The 15834-nt window shown below is 44.0% G+C and overlaps 2 protein-coding genes across 2 annotated transcripts in view; one reads left to right on the top strand and one right to left on the bottom strand.

Annotated features, from left to right (window-relative positions):
• Positions 1 to 5464: 5464 nt before the first annotated feature.
• Positions 5465 to 11103, bottom strand: LOC128836165 (uncharacterized). The gene is made up of 5 exons (XM_054026182.1): positions 10386 to 11103; positions 9074 to 9208; positions 7954 to 7978; positions 7149 to 7475; positions 5465 to 5660 (listed from the first exon to the last, which is right to left on the bottom strand). The coding sequence occupies exons 1-5, from the start codon at positions 11101 to 11103 to the stop codon at positions 5465 to 5467; spliced, it is 1401 nt and encodes a 466-aa protein (XP_053882157.1).
• A 4582-nt stretch (positions 11104 to 15685) lies between these two features.
• MIS18BP1 (MIS18 binding protein 1) overlaps positions 15686 to 15834 on the top strand; it is a 39077-nt gene continuing 38928 nt past the window's right edge. The window contains exon 1 of the mRNA XM_054027084.1: positions 15686 to 15743. The gene's annotated coding sequence lies outside the window, so the exon portion shown is untranslated. The remainder of the gene's footprint in view (positions 15744 to 15834) is intronic.

A 15834-nucleotide genomic window follows, 5' to 3' on the forward strand; every position in this document is an offset into this window, starting at 1 on the left:
CCATTTTTGACTGGCACTGCACATTGAGCAGAGAGTTTCACTTATCTGTACAAGTCTTTTTACCACTATTACTAGTTATTTCTATTCTGGTAGAGACCTGGAGTCATAAAGATGTTGTGCTGGCACAGCATAAACACACGGCTTGTCTACACTACACAAACGCTTTGCCAGTATAGCTATAATGGCAAAGCCTTCTAGTGGAGACAGAGGTTATAGGAGCAAAATGAGTTATTTTGTTGCTATAGTTAAATCACCTCCCCAAATGACATAAATTATGCCAGCAAAAAGTATAATCTGTTTCTGCACAGTGGGAGGGGGGTGTTGCCAGCATAGCTACATTGGTTAAGGATTATTTAGAAAAGCTGGACATGCACAAGTCCATGGGGTGGGATGCAATGCATCCAAGGGTGCTGAAGGAGTTGGCTGATGTGATTGCAGAGCCACTGGCCATTATCTTTGAAAACTCATGGTGATCGGGGGAGGTCCTGGACGATTGGAAAAAGGCAAATATAGTGCCCATCTTTAAAAAAGGGAAAAAGGAGAATCCGGGAAATTACAGACCAGTCAGCCTCACCTCAGTTCCTGGAAAAATCATGGAGCAGATCCTCAAGGAATCCATTTTGAAGCACTTGGAGGAGAGGAAGGTGATCAGGAACAGTCAACATGGATTCACCAAGAGCAAGTCATTCCTGACCAACCTAATTGCTTTCTATGATGAGATAACTGGCTCTGTGGATATGGGGAAAGCAGTGGATGTGATATAGCTTGACTTTAGCAAAGCTTTTGATACAGTCTCCCACGCTATTCTTGCCAGCAAGTTAAAGAAGTATGGATTGGATGGATGGACTATAGGTGGATAGAAAGCTGCCTAGATCATCGGGCTCAACGGGTAGTGATCAACAGCTCGATGTCTAGTTGGCAGCCGGTATCAAGCAGAGTGCCCCAGGGGTCGGTCCTGGTGCTGGTTTTGTTCAAAATCTTCATTAATGATCTGGATGATGAGATGGATCGCACCTTCAGCAAGTTCATGGATGACACTAAGATGGGGGGAGAGGTAGATACACTGGAGGGTAAGGATCGGGTTCAGAGTGACTTAGACAAATTGGAGGATTGGTTCAGAAGAAATCTGATGAGGTTCAACAAGGACACGTGCAGAGTCCTGCACTTAGGATGGAAGAATCCCAAGCATTGCTGCTTTCAGAGTAGCAGCCGTGTTAGTCTGTATCCGCAAAAAGAACAGGAGTACTTGTGGCACCTTTGTTAGTCTCTAAGTACTCCTGTTCTCCAAGCATTGCTGGGGACCAACTGGCTAAGTGGCATTTCGGCAGAAAAGGACCTGGTGATTAGAGTGTATGAGAAGCTGGATATGAGTCAGCAGTGTGCCCTTGTTGCCAAGAAGGCTAATGGCATATTGGGCTGCATTAGTAAGAGCACTGCCAGCAGATCGAGGGGAGTAATTATTCCCCTCTATTCGGCACTGGAGAGGCCACATCTGAAGTATTGCATACAGTTTTGGGCCCCCCACTACAGAAAGGTTGTGGACAAATTGGAAAGAGTCCAGCAGAGGGCAACAAAAATGATCAGGAGGCTGGAGCACATGACTTATGACGAGAGGCTGAGGGAACTGGGGTTATTTAGTCTGCAGTGAGAAGAGTGAGGGGGGATTTGATAGCAGCCTTCAATTACCTGAAGGGTGGGTTCCAAAGAGATGGAACTAGGTTGTTCTCAGTGGTGGCAGATGACAGAACAAGAAGGAATGGTCTCAAGTTGCAGTGTGGGAGGTTTAGGTTGGATATTAGGAAACACTATTTCACTAGGAGGGTGGTGAAGCATTGGAGGTAGTGAAATTTCTATCCTTAGAGGTTTTTAAGGCCCCGCTTGACAAAGCCCTGGCTGGGATAATTTAGTTGGGGTTGGTCCTGCTTTGAGCAGGGGGTTGGACTAGATGACCTCCTGAGGTCTCTTACAACTCTAGTCTTCTATGATTCTATGGTTACAAGTGATTTCTTCCACATGCCTATTGCCTATGCCAGCAAAACGTGGTGTAGACCTGGCCCCATCAAAAGACAGTCCCTGCCTCAAAGAGCTTATAATAGAAATAGACAAAAACAGACAAAGAGGAGGGGTGAAAACACAGGCAAAGTGACTCAGGGTACGATCCGGCAGGTAGTAATCGATCTATCGGGGATCCATTTATCACATCTCGTCTAGACGCGATAAATCGATCCCCGAACGCATTCCCTGTCGACTCCGGAACTCCACCAGAGCAAGAGGCGGTAGCGGAGTTGACGCGGGAGCCGCGACCATCGATCACGCACCGTGAGGACCAGAGGTAAATCGATTTAAGATACGTCGACTTCAGCTACGCTATTCATGTAGCTGAAGTTGCGTATCTTAGATCGATCCCCCCCTCCCCCCAGTGTAGACCAGCCCTCAGCAAAGCCAGGAATAGAATGCAGCTGCTCTGACACCTACTCCTGTGACTTATTCACTGAACCATACTGCCACTTTCTGGTTCTGGAGCAGTTACAGTGAAATGTAGTGGAACCTAGCAACGTGCAATACAGATCTGGGGAATGCTATGAGCTTTATCCGAGCCTGCAAAATTTAAGCTTTAATTAAAAAACTGAGTTTATAGCCCTTAAGAGTTGTTGAAACAAACCTTCCAATCATGAACCAAATGCTACACGAAGCCTTTTTTAGACAGAGAGCCTGAAACACTAGATATGAATCCCTCTTTATTGGTCTAGCTTCATATGGGCCTTACCTACACTTGTAAACCATGGAGTGTAGCTATACGGGTTTTAAAAATCAGGGCTTTGGAGCTGTGCTCCGGCTCCGCTCCAGCTCCAGGCAAAAACCTGCAGCTCCACTGCTCCGGAGCTGCTCCGCGCTCCAGCTCCAGGCTCCACTCCAAAGCCCTGTTAAAAATGGTTTAAAGTACTAGTACAAACCAAACTCTTTTCCACACCAGTTCAGACGAGTGCGATTCATACCTGGTGGACGGTAACAAATTTTTCATCTGTGTTTAAAGAAGGTGCTAGAGATGATCCTGGGAATTACAGCCCAATAAGCCTCACTCAGGCATGAGGTAAAATGGTTAAACTAGAGATATAAGCCACTTGAGTATCCCAGGGAATAACCAGCATGGTTGCTGCAAAGGAAAATCATGTTTCATGAATCTCTTAGAATGGGCCAATAAAATAATAGGTCATCATTATGGAAAATCATGGGAGACGGGAGAGATTCCAGGAGACTGGAAAAGGGCAAATATAGTGCCCATCTATAAAAAGGGAAATAAAAACAACCCAGGAAACTACAGACCAGTTAGTTTAACTTCTGTGCCAGGGAAGATAATGGAGCAAGTAATTAAGGAAATCATCTGCAAACACTTGGAAGGTGGTAAGGTGATAGGGAATAGCCAACATGGATTTGTAAAGAACAAATCGTGTCAAACCAATCTGATACTTTCTTTGATAGGATAACGAGTCTTGTGGATAAGGGAGAAGCTGTGGATGTGGTATACCTAGACTTTAGTAAGGCATTTGACACGGTCTCGCATGAAATTCTTATCGATAAACTAGGCAAATACAATTTAGATGGGGCTACTATAAGGTGGGTGCATAACTGGCTGGATAACCGTACTCAGAGAGTTGTTATTAATGGTTCCCAATCCTGCTGGAAAGGCATAACAAGTGGGGTTCCGCAGAGGTCTGTTTTGGGACCAGCTCTGTTCAATATCTTCATTAACAACTTAGATATTGGCATAGAAAGTACGCTTATTAAGTTTGCGGATAATACCAAACTGGGAGGGATTGCAACTGCTTTGGAGGACAGGGTCATAATTCAAAATGATCTGGACAAATTGGAGAAATGGTCTGAGTTAAACAGGATGAAGTTTAACAAAGACAAATGCAAAGTGCTCCACTTAGGAAGAAAAAATCAGTTTCACACATACAGAATGGGAAGAGACTGTCTAGGAAGGAGTACGGCAGAAAGGGATCTAGGGGTTATAGTGGACGACAAGCTAAATATGAGTCAACAGATGCTGTTGCAAAAAAAGCAAACGTGATTCTGGGATGTATTAACAGGTGTGTTGTGAACAAGACACGAGAAGTCATTCTTCCGCTCTACTCTGCTCTGGTTAGGCCTCAGCTGGAGTATTGTGTCCAGTTCTGGACACCGCATTTCAAGAAAGATGTGGAGAAATTGGAGAGGGTCCAGAGAAGAGCAACAAGAATGAGTAAAGGTCTTGAGAACATGACCTATGAAGGAAGGCTGAAAGAATTGGGTTTGTTTAGTTTGGAAAAGAGAAGACTGAGAGGGGACATGATAGCAGTTTTCAGGTATCTAAAAGGGTGTAATAAGGAGGTGGGAGAAAACTTGTTCACCTTAGCCTCTAAGGATAGAACAAGAAGCAATGGGCTTAAACTGCAGCAAGGGAGGTCTACTTGGACATTAGGAAAAAGTTCCTAACTGTCAAGGTGGTTAAACACTGGAATAAACTGCTTAGAGAGGTTGTGGAATCTCCATCGTGGGAGATATTTAAGAGTAGGTTAGATAAATGTCTATCAGAGATGGTCTAGACAGTATTTGGTCCTGCCATGCGGGCAGGGGACTGCACTCGATGACCTCTCGAGTCCAGAATCTATAAAGGAGAACTGGTTGATTGTTTATTGGACTTTCAAAAAGCTGTTGGCAAAAGCTCCATAAAAGGACATTAAAAGAATCTAAGTGACCATCGGTTGGGAGGTAAAGAGCCACTATAGATTAAAAACAGGCTAAGACTCCAATAAATAAATAAATACATTTTCATGATGGCCAAAGGTGAACTAGAAGGGCCCTATGGTTCCATGCTGTGACTGGTGCAATTTGCTGGAATCCTGACCTTTTTTTGGTAACTCATCTTTATCCACCCAGACACCTTTTTGCTGGCACTTCGCTGAGACTTACATGCTGACAAGTCCCTCCCCTCTTGTCTTCCCCTTAATTATTTTCCAGTATCCCTGAGCCCCAGCTTCTCTTATTTCCTCTGTCCCTTCTCCCACGCCTGAGCTGCTGCCTAAGAATGTCAGTGAAATTTACCAGGCAGAAATGACAACAGAGTAAAACAAGAATATCGTTTACATGTAGTCAAACATATTAAGAGAAGTGCAGAGTTTTATCAAGGGCCATTGGAAACTTGCTCAGAAATTTTAATATAGAATGCCAGTATTTGTTTACAGTTCAGGCTTGTCAGTGTTACAGGCTCAAAGAAGACATTTCTGTTTTTCATATTCATAAGCCATTAGCTGTAGTGAAGTGCTATACAGTTATTGAGAATGTTGAAGGTTTGTTTCCACTACCTCTCTTCCTCACATGGAATTTCAGCAGAACTTTACAGAACATTCTTGGTTTCCTGATAGCAGTACATTTAGCAATCAAAGCTCTGTAAACAATGGTGGGTTAAAAGAAAGGCAGTGTACTACGTGCTCCATAAGCAGTCACATTTAGAAGACACTGAATGCCGCTCTACAAGGAGATGTACCCTGCAGTCCGTTGTGATGCGAAAATTCTGGATTGCTTCTTTTGCCAGATTTGTGCCACCAGTAACATCAAGTTCTCGCAAACTCTCCATTTTAGCCAAGCTCAACAAGATATTGTCAGTCAAAACAAAACCACTGGGGATGAAAAACAGATTGTACTTAGGGTTTCAGAGGGAGTTACAAACAGAGACATCTGAAATACAGAGCAAAAGAACAGTTTCTATATTGGTGACTTAAAGATCCAGAATCTCCCACTAGTGATGGCAGAGATGTGTGTTCATAGAATCAGAGAGATTAGAGGTGGTCTGGATGGCCTAACAGGTCTCTTCCACATCCCTCTCAATGCACAAGCATGCCAGCAATGAGCATTGCCAGGGACAAAGGATTAGTAATGTAACTAATTGGAAAACTTTTTATCCCAGAGGGCTGCCCTACGGAGTACGGATGGGCAAAGGGAATTATGTCTTCTCCAGAGCATGATCAGGGTGTTTTGGCCAGCTCACTGCTACTCAAAGATCAGATCCTCCCCAATTGCTGGATGAGCTACCAGGCCCCCCAAATTGGGAGAAAGGAAAAACTCCCTGCCTGCCCCGGATGGAGGAGTGAAAATGGCAGCCTACCAGGCCAGGATGTCACTATTTGGAAACTAGTGAGTTAAAAAGACTTCCCTGGGGGAAGGAACATTGAGGGACCAGATGTACTAGTCTCCTGCCAGAGACTATGGTTCTGCCCTTACTACAGCTCCTCACTTCCCTGTTGGGTTCTTCAGTTTTTGGCTACCCAGCGTCATTGCACAGTTGCAAGTGCTGGCATCATACAACCATCACCATGTCTTCAATCTGGCATCCTCCTATGCTCTTTGGGAGTCAACTAACGAGCTCACTAGCCATCTCATGTGGGGGTCAACAAGGTCAACTCATCTCCTGCTCATGTCTACCTGTATATTCAGAGGATAAGGAAATGAGGGCAAGTTTCCCATGCCCACAATTCTTCAGCACTTGTGAGAGCAGAAACACTTGCTCCTGCTACTGATTACCCAATTGCCTATTAGCTTTACCAGCATGGTAAGGGAGATATCTCCCCTGCCCTTCCCTTCCCCTCCCCTGAATACACTGGGCTGAATCTGATGGTCTGGAAGCAAGGGCTTGTCCACATGGTAAATGGAACCAAAATACTGATTGCGGCTACATTTCACAACTGTAATTATTGCAGTTCAAGCCTGTGTATTGATACTCTTATTTCTGAATAACTTGATTTCTTTTTTACTGAATTATTTCAAAAACAGGGCATTTATTCACAAACAGACTTGAACTGAAATAGCCAGAGGTGTGAATTACAACCGATTTAGTTATTTCACTTCCATTAACTGGAAGTCCCAGGAGACACAAAACAAGGTAAATAAAGAACCCCCACCTTCTTAATCGTTTTGTGCTGCCTCTTTATTTAGCTTTAAAGGGGTGTTAATGACAGCCATGTCTACACACAGACTTGCACCAGTTTATCTAAAAATTGGTTTAAAAACCTCACACTTTTAGTTAAACCAGTGCAGCTTTTAACATACAAGTCCTAATGTAGTAAGTTTCTTTCATTCTTCAACATCGGTAGCACATTATTTGGTCATACCTAAGGCAGAGTCTAGTCAGCAGTGGAAAGAGGTGGGGAAATTGTTTCAGAATCTTTTCATCAAATCCATATGAGAGGGTTAGATCCATTTCTCTTAGCTTCCAGGATTTGTCAGACAAACAGCTGAGAGCAGAGTTTGAGAGCTTGGTTCCAATCACACTTAGTTTAACAAGGCTGGAAGGAATGTTATCAACAAACATATCCAAATTGGAGATCCCTTTAAAAGCAGACAGAGGACAAAATATGACATTTATGACTCTTTTCTTGACAATATTTTTCAAAGTATGTATCAGGGGTTTTTTTTGTTTTTTTTTAAGTAAACTTTGTCTTTACTTTTTATAATAGATACCAAAGTTCTGTTTTTCATCCACTGTTCAGCAAGAATGAGACAGTGCAAAAGCATGAAAGATACAAATAAAACCAATGTTTGTGTTACATTAGCACCTAGAGGCCCAACTGAAATCATGGCTCCATCGTGCTAGGTGCAGTACACACATATAGACTATGTCTATACTACCGCGGTAAGTCAACTTATGCTATGCAACTCCAGCTACGTGAATAATGTAGCTGGAGTCGACATACCTTAGATGGAGTTACCACGGGGTTTACACCGCAGGGGGTCGACGGGAGAAACTCTCCCGTCGACTTACCTTATTCTTCTCATCGGGGGTAGAGTTCAAGGGTCAACTGGAGAACGATCTGTCGATTTGGCAGGTCTTCACTAGACCTGCTAAATCGACTGCTGGTGGATCGATCTCAGAGCGTCGATCCCGGCTGTAGTGTAGATATAGCCTTAGTGACATACTGTCCCTGCCCAAACAGCTTACAATCTAAATAGACAAGACAGACAACGGAAGTATCACCATCTCCATTTCACAGAGGTAGAAGTAAAGCCTGGGGAGAGTAAGTGACTTTCCCAAGGTCAGAGGAAATCCATGGCAGAGCCAGGAGCTGAATTTGGATCTCCTGAGTCCCATCTAGTGCCTTAACCACAAAGGCTCTCTAGGAAGACTACATTTTCAAAAACATAGCTTAATAACATAGTATCTTTTGCTCCCCTAATAAAAATAAAAACTTCCAGTCCTGTGACTTAGGACTTGTCTAAACTTCATATGCTACAACCATAGGTGCCGACTCTGTGGGTGTTCCAGCCCTGGGGCGGGGCGGGAAGAGGTGGGGGCTTGGGAGAAGGGGGCAGGTGGAAGTGGGGCTGGGAGCGGAGGGGTTGAGCACCCCTGGGGCCCAGAGGAAGCCGGCGCCTATAGCTACAGCAGCACAACTGTGCAGCTGTAGCACTTCAGTGTAGACACTAACTATAGTGGCAGGAGGGATTCTTCCATCGCTGTAGTTAACCCACCTCCCCGAGTCAGTAGTTAGGTCCATGGGAGAATTCCTCCCATTGACCTAGTGCTGTCTACACCAGGGTTAGGTTGGCATAGCTACATCTCTCAGGGGCATGGATTTTTCACACCCCTGAGTTTTCAGTATAGGCCAGCCCTTATAGAGAGGATTAGGACTTCATAGGGGTTATCACAGGTGCAGCTGCATCAGTGGCTAGTTCCATGGCTGAAATGGGGACAAATCCCAATGTAGATAAACAGTAGTGGGGATCTGGAAACTGGACTGGGAAGGAAACAAGGAGGACATTAAGAGCCATAAGGCAGCAGCTTCATTAAATAGTAGATATCTAGACCGATTTTTCAGTCGGGTTTGAATGAACACAGTCAAGCCAATCAGATTCTGAATTGGGGAACTGATTTTTTCAGAGACAATATTAAGATATATCAGCCAATAGAAACATCCATAAAAATAAGCTCTCTGCTGTCTTGCCAGTCACCATTTAACAGAAGATGAAACTACCACAAACCTTCCTAAGCCTGCACAGAATAAAATCCACAAACACTTCAACCTTAAAAACAACTTACATAGAAGATTTAATTCTGTCAAGTTTGGTAGGTTCTTCAGCACTTGTCCAAAGGCATCCACTGAGTGTAACAAAAAGTCCTTGATGTAACAAACAGTCAGAGTGTGGATGGTGGAGAGCTGATCTAGGAAACGCTCTGAAAGAAGGTTATAACCAGTTTGCCTCAAGGCCAGAGTGTGAAGCTGAAGTTTTGGAACAGGAGGCGACTCTAAACATAGTGGATGATTGAAAAGGTGGGGGGAAGTACTTATTTGACATCCCAGAGATATTTGTTTTCCAATATTAAAGCACAAGTTATGTATAAGTCTTTACATTAGGCTCATACTTATGGTAGCACATAGTGAATATAACAGGAAAGACGGGGGGGATCCCCACACTTTGAAGAAATTAGGTTGCAGTTAAGCCAAATTATTAACCAAACTGGAAGGTATCGGACAATGAGTTATCTAGAAAGTTTGAACAATAAACAAACCAATCATTGGCTAGTAGAAGGGGTCTGAAAAAAAAGTCAGATATGGAAATTTCATAAAGGGTCCATTTAAATTATTTTAAATTTCCTAAACTAAGGAACAAATTCAGCTGACGATCCCCAGGGAACTTTCTCTGTGCTCTCCGATTATGTGCTGTAAGGTTGGTTAAGATACAAGAATTTTTCATACAAAACAAAGAGGTTGAATCTCTGCTTTAAGTGTAAAACTGAAGTATATTATAAAAATGCTACAATACTTAAGTGTGTGTCAAGATTTAAAAAAATTACTAGTGATTTGGGAGAGACAAGGTGGGCAGGGTAATTGTTTGGGGGTCACTTTTAATGGTGCCTGATTTTGAGGGCAAGTGCTCATCTCTTTCGGAAAAATCAGGACCCATTAAGGGTGTCTCCATTTGGAGATCGGAAAACAGACACACTTAAAATCAAGTCACTTTTGAAAGTCTTGGCCAAGAACTATATCCTCCTTTTAGCTATTTATATATTCAGTTTAAAATACTCCACAATCTTTAGGAAACGTGTTTACGACATATCAAAACAGTATTGCAATGGAAATCTGAACCTAGTCCACTAAAGCAAGGGGATACAGTTAAGAATAAATCTTCACTACCAACACACTCTGATATACCCAGCATGTAATCCTTTGAGCAACAATGGACACTTAGGCCCCAATCCTGCCAGTTCTAATGCACATACTTGTTTCACCGAGTTGTCCTATTGATTTCTCATGGTAGCAAAGTTAAACACGTGCATCAGAGCTGGCAGGACTGGTGCCATAATTCTGAATATAGTGTATATAAATATAGCCTATAGAAACAACACTCACCTTCTGATGAATAAGGGATGGGATGTCTATCTGGCAAACTGAGGCATAACAAAAAATGCTCCTTACTTAGGATATAAGAAAGTGACAGTTCTCTGAGTTTTGGTAAATGGAATAAAACATACTCTAGTGCTTTCTCAGGAAGCGCCTTTTGCACAGTATGCAATGAGAGCGTATGTAGGTTTTGTAAGCAAGCAATTCTGATCAATTCACTGCCACTTAAGGTTATGCCGCACAACAACAAGTGGGTAAGGTGTTGAAAGTGCACAACTTCCCTGATTACACTTCTCTCAGATAACTTAGAGCACGTTTTCAAGTGAAGTTTCTGTAGATCTGTGAGCAGCTGTAACCCTTGCAGGATTTCCTCGCTCCAGAGGGAATCCACAGTTACATCTAGCAGACCAGGCATCAATCTCAGCAGCTTTTGCCATTGCTTAAGCCCAATTTCTTTCACTTCTACAGAAGTGATCTTTCTTTTCCGAAGCACGTCCCAGAACTCGGCATTGAAAGCGCTTATGCGTCGGAGGACAATGGTACTCTTTTGCCACACAACAGGCTGATCAACCAGATCCTTGAAGAGACTGCACGTGGCACGGACTTTGGATTTTTCCGCAGGAGGAAGGTACATGATTATCTCAGTCAGCATTTCTTGCGGTAACTGCAGCAAGTGAGTGGCTCTCATTATCCCTGTATTACTGGCTGGCATACTTTTCTCCTGCATTCTTCCACTCTCTTTAAAAAAAGACAACAATTAGTTACATAGCCAAGAAAAGTATTATGTAAATGTAAGCCCTGTGGCCCAAAGCCTACAAGAGAAGGGAGTTGACTAAATGAAGTAGCATGACTGCCACCTACATTTATACCACATATTAACATGTACCATGAAGTACATAAAGGTGTGCATGAACTACAGTGTGTTTTGTAGAGATACTATAAATACCATACATGTGTTACAATAAAAGAATGTTAAGGTTGCAAGGTCAAGTACAGGAAAGTTAGGAAGTGGCAGAATTAAGGTTGTGCATAATGATACAGTAGGGCATTGAATACTGTGTTAAAATTTCAAGCTGTCACTTGAAGTATAAGGGTTTTCTGGTTTTGCTTGCAGGCTTGGGGGTTCTGTACGGAAGCGTATGACCTGGATTTTCAGCAGTCAGTCTGTGAAGAGTCAGCCTAGAGCAAAGTGGATTAAGTTGTGCTTCTCTGCCTTGGGGAGCAACCTGCTTTGTCTTGCTCTGATTTTGATTCTTGTGTGTTAGGGTTCTGGAGTCTAAGAAATAAAGTAGTGTGTTACACTGCCACCTTCCAGAGTGAGTATTTTATACTTTTATCCAACTTTGCTGTTTGTATGCTATGAACAGATAGTCTTTAACTACATGATCACACAGTATTTTTTCCATAGAACCTCTGCATCATTCACCACGCATGATGAACAATGTTCACAGGCCTTCTTTATTATACACCATCCAAACCCGAATTATTAATTTCAGGTTGTCTTCTATGCACTCACTGTACTATCTCAGCCTAAAAATATTAATTATTTTATCTTCACAACTCCCCATTTTACAAATGAACAAAGGCAAAGGCCCAGATATTTAAAGGTATTTGGGCATTGCTCTGCATTGCAATGCTCAACTGATTTAGGAGCGTGTCTCATTTTAAAATGAGAGTCGGAGTCTAAGTGCCTAGGCCACTTTTGAAAATGACACTTAGGCCTTGCAATGCTGAACAGAACCACACTTAAATACCTTTAAAAATCTGGGGCAAAGTGACTTGCTCAAGGCCACAAACGAATCAGCGGCAGAGTCAGGATTAGAACTAGTCCCACATAAACACCCAGTCCTGTGCTTATTCCTCCAGACAGCATTGTCCTCTTAAAGCTAAGCAGCCATAGCTGCAGTTGTGGGTGCTCAGCAGGTCTAGAAGTCAGGCCCCAAGTGTCTCAAGTCAGGTGCTCAGAAAATGAGGCACACACAGTTAGTGGCCACCTGTGAGAGTTTTGGTTTCAGTAATGTGCCTTGCATCACACAAACTCTGTGTCTGAGGCAAGGATAGAACAGAGTTCTTCCAGGTAGCATTCAACTGCCTGAACCACAAAATCGTCTTTTCTCTTCCTGTAGCCCTCTGCTTCATTCATGGCAGACCTTCCAGTTTCTGAAAACAAAGCCAGAAGTCCTACAGCCAACAGCCAAGATTCATTCAACTGCAACAAATAAAATACAGACCCTGCCAAGGAAGAAATGGGAAGACAAAAAACAAGGAGAGATTAGGGACTTAATGTATCTAATTAATTTGCAACATGAATCAAAGAGGAAATTAAAGATTTAAGTGGATTTAATGGCATTTCTGGAGTTTTAAAGCCAAAGTATGGGTCATTAAATAATTATAAACAAAATTTGACTTCTTCCCCAAAGGCAAAAGAAGGATCAGATTTATTCAGAGATCTAAATGTACCTGAAATGAGATCTCAGAAAGTCAAAAAGAGTGTTGCAGAGCATAATAAAAACTAGTACTGCTTCTGAAGCAACAGCATGCACTTTTTATAAAAATGGAGCAAATAAACATGGTAATGCCAATAGATTATAAAGTGGTTAACTAGGTAGATATGTAGAAAGGACAAATCTAATTACACCACTGCCAAGAAAATAGCTCCAAAAGGGAGTGTAACAATTAATGACCGATTTCCAAGTTCTTCATAGTTGCTATAAATCTCTGTAGGAATCAGAATGCAAATCCTCAGGACATGAATTTTTTTTTTAATTTCAAATAATAATCTATTCTGGTTGAATGAGACGCACTGAGTTTCTCTTAATATTAAAAGGCTCCCCCCAGCCTAGCCCAAGCCCTCCTCATGGTACCTTATTTCAAGAGTGCAAGGAACTGGCATTCTTCCTTGATATTATAGATAATCTAGTGCAGATGAGATAAAATGGGCAATGATATATTACGTTTTAGGAGATTTCCCAAGGCAAAACAGTATGTAAAAGACTGGATGCTAGAAGATAGCAATAACCCCTGCTATAGGATGGAGCCACTCATCAATGACACCACACACGTATGTTTGTACTTACAATACAGCCAATATACTTTATTTCTATTGCCCCGCTACAGCCCCAAGATCTGTTATTATACCTAGGCCACAATTACGATCTAAACAACCAGACACAAGATAGAAAAGTGCCCCTTCCCTTGCAGCTCCTGTTTTGATTTTTTACCAACTTCCTCTGGTGTTTTCTCTCTGTCTCTAATTCTATCTCCCTTTTCATTTTACCAGCTAATGTTGGGTTTCTTTTAAATTACCTTACCAGATGATCCCAGTTTAAGTGATTGATACACAGTTAGCAGCACAGGTAGGTGAAACCAATAGCATAATGCAAAGTTATCCACTTGCTGAAGAAAACAGTGCATGGGACTGGTGAGCACTTCCCTTTCAGTTTTTCACAACCAATCCTCTCTCCTTCACCACATGCACATATTGCATGTTGCCTCTCATCCCCCTGCCCACACAATAGCCTCTCACAGGTTGCTCTCTCTCTACAGATTAGAGGAGGAGAGGGGAAGCAGCACATATACTTAGGAAATCCATATCTGATGGTCTTAGCAAAGAATGGGGTCCAGACAGACAGCCACTCCTGCCCAGATGCCTTGAGCTTGTGAAGGAGGTTTTTCATCAAACTGGATGTTCTCCTGAAAAACTCAACAAGCTGTCACCAGTTTCCTCTCTGAAGAGACCAAGCTTGGACTCTGAGTGCTGGTAATTGTGTATTTTCCTTTTCCTTGATTTAGATTGTATATATGTGCACTGTGCCTAACTAGTGTAATTATCCAGTCAGTTACATTGTTGACTAGTTACATGGCCTTTTGCCTGCAACTCTGAATTTTAAAGCTCAACTAGTGGAGCCAATCTAAATCCATGAGGTCTGCTCTAGTAGATGCCTTGGCTATCTCCTGATTTCACTCCCTTTTTATTTTCTTGTTATCTCAGTGAGCTAGCACATCTGGAAAAAAGCTTTGTTAGTGCCACCATTCACTTGTCTTTGTCCTTTTGTGACATGGTGGTAGAACTCACTATTTGGAATAATAAATAAAAAAATTAGAGAGAGAGAGATACACCTATCTCATAGAACTGGAAGGGACCCTGAAAGGTCATCAAGTCCAGCCCCCTGCCTTCACTAGCAGGGCCAAGTACTGATTTTGCCCCAGATCCCTAAGTGGCCCTCTCAAGGATTGAACTCACAATACTGGGTTTAAGCAGGCCAATGCTCAAACTACTGAGCTATCCCCCCTGCACTAACAATACCGACAAACCTACTGGTCATTAGCAGCAAAAGGGCTGCCTCATCACCTGATGGATATAAAAATCTTACGCTGAAGTATCAGTGAGCTAAATAACCCACTCAGAGGGGAAATATTTCGTAAATTGAAGGAGAACTTTGCCTTTCTTGACAAAATGCAAATCAAACTGAGCAAGAACATTTCTTTCGAAACTCCTAGGAACTGTAAAGAGCAAAGCAGAGATGCCCCTCTTGGTAATGGAGATATCCCATCTCCTAGAACTGGAAGGGACCTTGAAAGGCCATCGAGTCCAGCCCCCTGCCTTCACTAGCAGGACCAAGTACTGATTTTGCCCCAGATCCCTAAGTGGCCCCCTCAAGGATTGAACTCACAACCCTGGGTTTAGCAGGCTAATGCGCAAACCACTGAGCTATCCCTCCCCCCAATACACAACACCTGGCTGTAACTTTACTCAGGGGAGGCCAAGTGGCTCAGGTGCATCAAGTCTTTGAGGGGGAGCCAGAGTCCCTTTTCTTAGCCAGGTATTGCGCCAGACTGCCACTGAGCGTCCACAAGCCAAAGGCTGAAAAGGAAACAAACACGAGAGGGGGCGGGGCGGGGCTGGCCCCTGTTCTCCCCACAGCGAGCAGCCAGCCCCGCCCCACTCCCGCAGCGCTGGGACCCTAGCAGCCAGCGGTGACCGCCCCCAGCCGGGCCCGGGCAGCGCCGCTCGCTTTGGTTTGTAAATGATAAAGGGGGGGGGAGGGGCGGCGCGTTCCCTCCCTCTCAGCGTCGGGGTCATCAGCGCCCGCGGCTGGACCCAGCTACCCGCCACACCCGCTTCCCGCCCAGCGCGCCTTACGTCACTGCGAGCGACCCACGCCCCGCGTGCCGGCCGGCCGGCGTCTCGGCCCTCTTCTCTCACGGCCGCAGCCCCGCCTCCGCCGACGTCACTCCCCTCCCTGCCAATCAGCGTGCGAGGCGGCGGGACTCAAAACTTGTAACGGCCGCGCGCGCGCGCGGCGCAGGGGAGAGCGAAGCGGCGGCGGCAGTGGCGCGAGCGAGCGAGGCGGCGGCGGCGGCGGGGTGAGTGTGGCGGGCCGGGCGCGTGGGGGAGGGGTGGGTGGCGGGGTGACAGGGCTGAGCGCGGACCCAGCCGGCCTGGCCCGCCCAGGGC

Source organism: Malaclemys terrapin, chromosome 4, assembly GCF_027887155.1.
Source record: "Malaclemys terrapin pileata isolate rMalTer1 chromosome 4, rMalTer1.hap1, whole genome shotgun sequence".
NCBI lineage: Eukaryota > Metazoa > Chordata > Testudines > Emydidae > Malaclemys > Malaclemys terrapin.

Excerpts from the sequence above, each read along its gene's own strand:
- LOC128836165 (XM_054026182.1), bottom strand. The coding sequence starts at position 11,103 with ATGCAGGAGAAAAGTATGCCAGCCAGTAATACAGGGATAATGAGAGCC. Across the intron at positions 9,209-10,385 it reads CATCCCTTATTCATCAGAAG|AGCGTTTCCTAGATCAGCTC; the intron begins GTGAGTGTTGTT and ends ACCTTCTTTCAG. Across the intron at positions 7,979-9,073 it reads GACAGAATTAAATCTTCTAT|ATTGTAAGCTGTTTGGGCAG; the intron begins GTAAGTTGTTTT and ends TTGTCTATTTAG.